Here is a 3,148-nt window from a genome sequence, read left to right as displayed (position 1 = left end):
CTATTATTTCTTTCTTTCTTATTATTTTTACTATCAGACTAGAATCTCTGGAATATCTGATCAGTGTTACCCTGTCTCCTAAATTTAACTGAAGTGCATCTTAAAACTTATCTGTTTTAGTGGTGTTTAGTGACACCCACCCAGTGGTGAGTGCATGGTCAACCTATGATATTCAGAAAATGAAGATGTACATACCAAAGAATGAATAAAGAAAATAAGAACTGTATATAAGAAAATGCAATGCAAGTGTCAAAGTATAAGGAACACATAACACCTTATATGCAGTACAAATGTTATTTTTTTATTATTGATACTTCAATGTCATTGCTTATTAAATAAAATAAGACAGATTGTAACATTCAGATATTTACTTTAAAGAACATTATTCTAAATTAGTCTCTTACAAAACAAAAAGAGGGAACCAAAGCAGCATGGGCTAAATATTTTGTGGGCATAACACTTTTAATGAGGCAATCTTAATCATTACTCTTGGTAAAGAGTTTAGCTAATTAGTGACTTGATACAAGGATGAGAAATCATTCTACTGAAGAAATTCCATATGAATGGAATAGGAATGTCAATGTCCATCTCTGTGTCACTTACTCTGACATAAAACGGGATGTTCTTGATGGCATCTTTGAGGGTCTTAGTAATTTGGTCCCTGAGAACTTCCAGTCGGTTCATTATAGATTTAATCCAAGCCTGGATGTCTTCAATCAGTTGCTCAATGGTCATCTCAGCAAAAATGTCCTGGGCCTTGGCTTTGACAGTTTTATAGTAGTCTTCAATAATTGTCCTGAACTTCTCAGCCTGCTCAGTTATTTCACTCAAGCTATTGGAATTGACAGCATCAGAGAACACTTTAGAGATCCAGGATGAGAGCTTGTCGAGATCTTGAAATTTGATAGTGTTAAAGAGCTCCTCTGCTTTCTCCACACTAAATTTAAGGATTTCAGACAGTTTCTGCACAATGGTCTCTAAGCTTACATCTCTTAGACCCTTCACAATGGTAATCATTTGGCTTTGGATCTTCTGAAATGCAACATGGAAGTCATCCAACACATCTCTTCCAATGATAATATGGGTAGACCCAGGAATTGTGACTTCTACTTTTCTAATATGTTCAATGACAGCTTTAGCACATGAGGTAAAGATCTCTGGCACCTTTGTGATGGCCTCCTCGATGACATCAAAAATGAAGACACTGATTTTATTGTAAACCTCTAGTCCAGAGAGTTTCTCAGCATGTCCAGGAAGCTGGAACTGGGTGTCCCTCATAAATGAAATGGTTGCTTCCAGTAGGGCTTGAATATTCTTCTGGTATGCTCTTAGGATCATTACAATGTTGTCTGAAATCTTACTGCTGATTCCTGAGAGGTCAGCAGCAATCTTTTCAGCTGCTCTCTCGTACATGACTTTACCTTGATCTTTGATGTGATCAATGACACTCTCTAGCTTCTCATACTTCTTGCTGATGCCATTGTAAACTGCAGTAATGTAATATGTTATTGTGTCTTTCAAATCCTTTAATGAAGCAACTTTCTCCTTCAGCCACAAAAGAATCTGACTTGGGACCTCCTTGTTCCACTGTGTCTGGAAGCTCAGTCTGTTTGAGTTCATTACCACAATGTCAACCTTCAGAATGTCCACATTATCCTCAGACTGTAATAAAGAAACAGAAAATATTATAATCATGTCACCTTGTAATTGAACGTTCAAAATATTTAAGATATCAACAATTTATTGATACGTAAGATACACTAAATGTATAATAAATTGTAATATTCTAAAATGATAAACAAATTCTTACTGGGATTGCACCAAAAAGTCTTCCTGTATGGTGGGATAAGTTCTTGCTCTGTAGCTGAAGACCAATAAGTCCAGCAGACGGGGAAGATACAGAGACAGTAAGACCTTCTTCTGCATTTCCAGTTAATTCGTGGTAAAGCATAAATTTCATATCTGGCAGATTGACTTTGGCAGTATTTGAAACAACAGCCTTTGAGACTTCTGTGTTGGCCTCAAGAAGTCCATTATAGTTGTTCTCAAAATATTTATGCTCCACAATCAGATTGGTTAACAATTTCATCCCTGACTTCATGTTAAAGGTTGCAGAGCCACTGGTTTTGCCATTAAAAACACCAAACTCAGATGTAGCCAGAGTTTCAAACTGGGCAGCAATTTCATCCTGATTAAGGATCTCAGCCTTGGTATTAATGGTGATCATAGCAGTTTTCACAGACAAGTCATAGGTCAGGTCTCCCATGACAGGGATCATAATGGATTCCTTTATACTAGGAAGAGGGATCTTGGCCAAATAAGGACATTCGTATGTATCAGATGAGATTTTGGCAACTGTGAAAATGGGTATTTGAATTTTCCTAATAACAGAATTGAGGGCTGGCTGAATGTTGAACATCTCATGGTTCTTCACATACTTAAGCTTTGCATCCATATCAAAGGTCTGCTGAGGTGTGATCAAGATTGTTTTAAGGCCTGTGTCCTCCCATAAAGAAAATGTCTCTACATACGGTGTTTCCTTGTTAATGAAAGGGATAGTCAATTTAGGAATGTTAATTGGCAAGGTCAGCACATTAAAGTCAGCTTCACCATTGACTGATGCAGAAATCTGAATTTCCTTCTCGCCATTAGCCATACTGATATAATGAGAGTACTTATATTGATTGATCCTAGCAAGACCGGTCCAGCTTGTCTGTTGCACAGAGGGACTCAGAGTTAAAGCCATATCGTTTTGCAAATCAACCTTACTGGATAACTTAAAGGGAAGCATCAGCTTTATGTTTTCCTTGTTCTTGGTATCAAAGATCATTTCAAAAGGCACAGCCTTGAAGTTAATTGTGTTGGTAATGGTGCCTTCAACTTTGCCAATCAGTTCAGCATCATGAGACCCACTTAGCTCAAACATGAGTTTCTTCAAAGAAATCTGCCCTTTTACTGCTGCAATGCTTCTCTGGATGAAGGGAGTTTCTGTTTCTGCATGCACATTAAACTTAATCTGAGTCAAACCACTGGTCTCAGCATCCACTTTCTGCTTCATCTTGAGAAGACTACTCTCAGTGTCACCATTAAAGATCAGTTTTATGGACTCCACATTCATCACAATCTCCAAGTTACTCTTATGGTCTCC

The 3,148-nt window shown here is 37.5% G+C and overlaps 1 protein-coding gene across 1 annotated transcript; it reads right to left on the bottom strand.

The window, feature by feature from the left end:
* Nucleotides 1-263: 263 nt before the first annotated feature.
* Nucleotides 264-3,142, bottom strand: LOC309491971 (uncharacterized protein). The gene is made up of 2 exons (XM_082191001.1): nucleotides 1,811-3,142; nucleotides 264-1,662 (listed from the first exon to the last, which is right to left on the bottom strand). The coding sequence occupies exons 1-2, from the start codon at nucleotides 3,116-3,118 to the stop codon at nucleotides 502-504; spliced, it is 2,469 nt and encodes an 822-aa protein (XP_082047127.1). The 5' UTR covers nucleotides 3,119-3,142; the 3' UTR covers nucleotides 264-501.
* Nucleotides 3,143-3,148: the final 6 nt, after the last annotated feature.

The sequence above is a fragment of the Leuciscus leuciscus genome (genome assembly GCF_965113295.1).
Source record: "Leuciscus leuciscus genome assembly, contig: HAP1_SCAFFOLD_785, whole genome shotgun sequence".
NCBI lineage: Eukaryota > Metazoa > Chordata > Actinopteri > Cypriniformes > Leuciscidae > Leuciscus > Leuciscus leuciscus.
This window is presented reverse-complemented; position numbering and strand designations above follow the sequence as displayed.

What these genes read in the sequence shown, in the direction of transcription:
- LOC309491971 (XM_082191001.1), bottom strand. Translation starts at nt 3,118, where the DNA reads ATGAATGTGGAGTCCATAAAACTGATCTTTAATGGTGACACTGAGAGT. An exon ending in GACTTTTTGGTGCAATCCCA is followed by an intron (nt 1,663 to 1,810) that starts GTAAGAATTTGT and finishes TCTTTATTACAG; the next exon opens with TCTGAGGATAATGTGGACAT.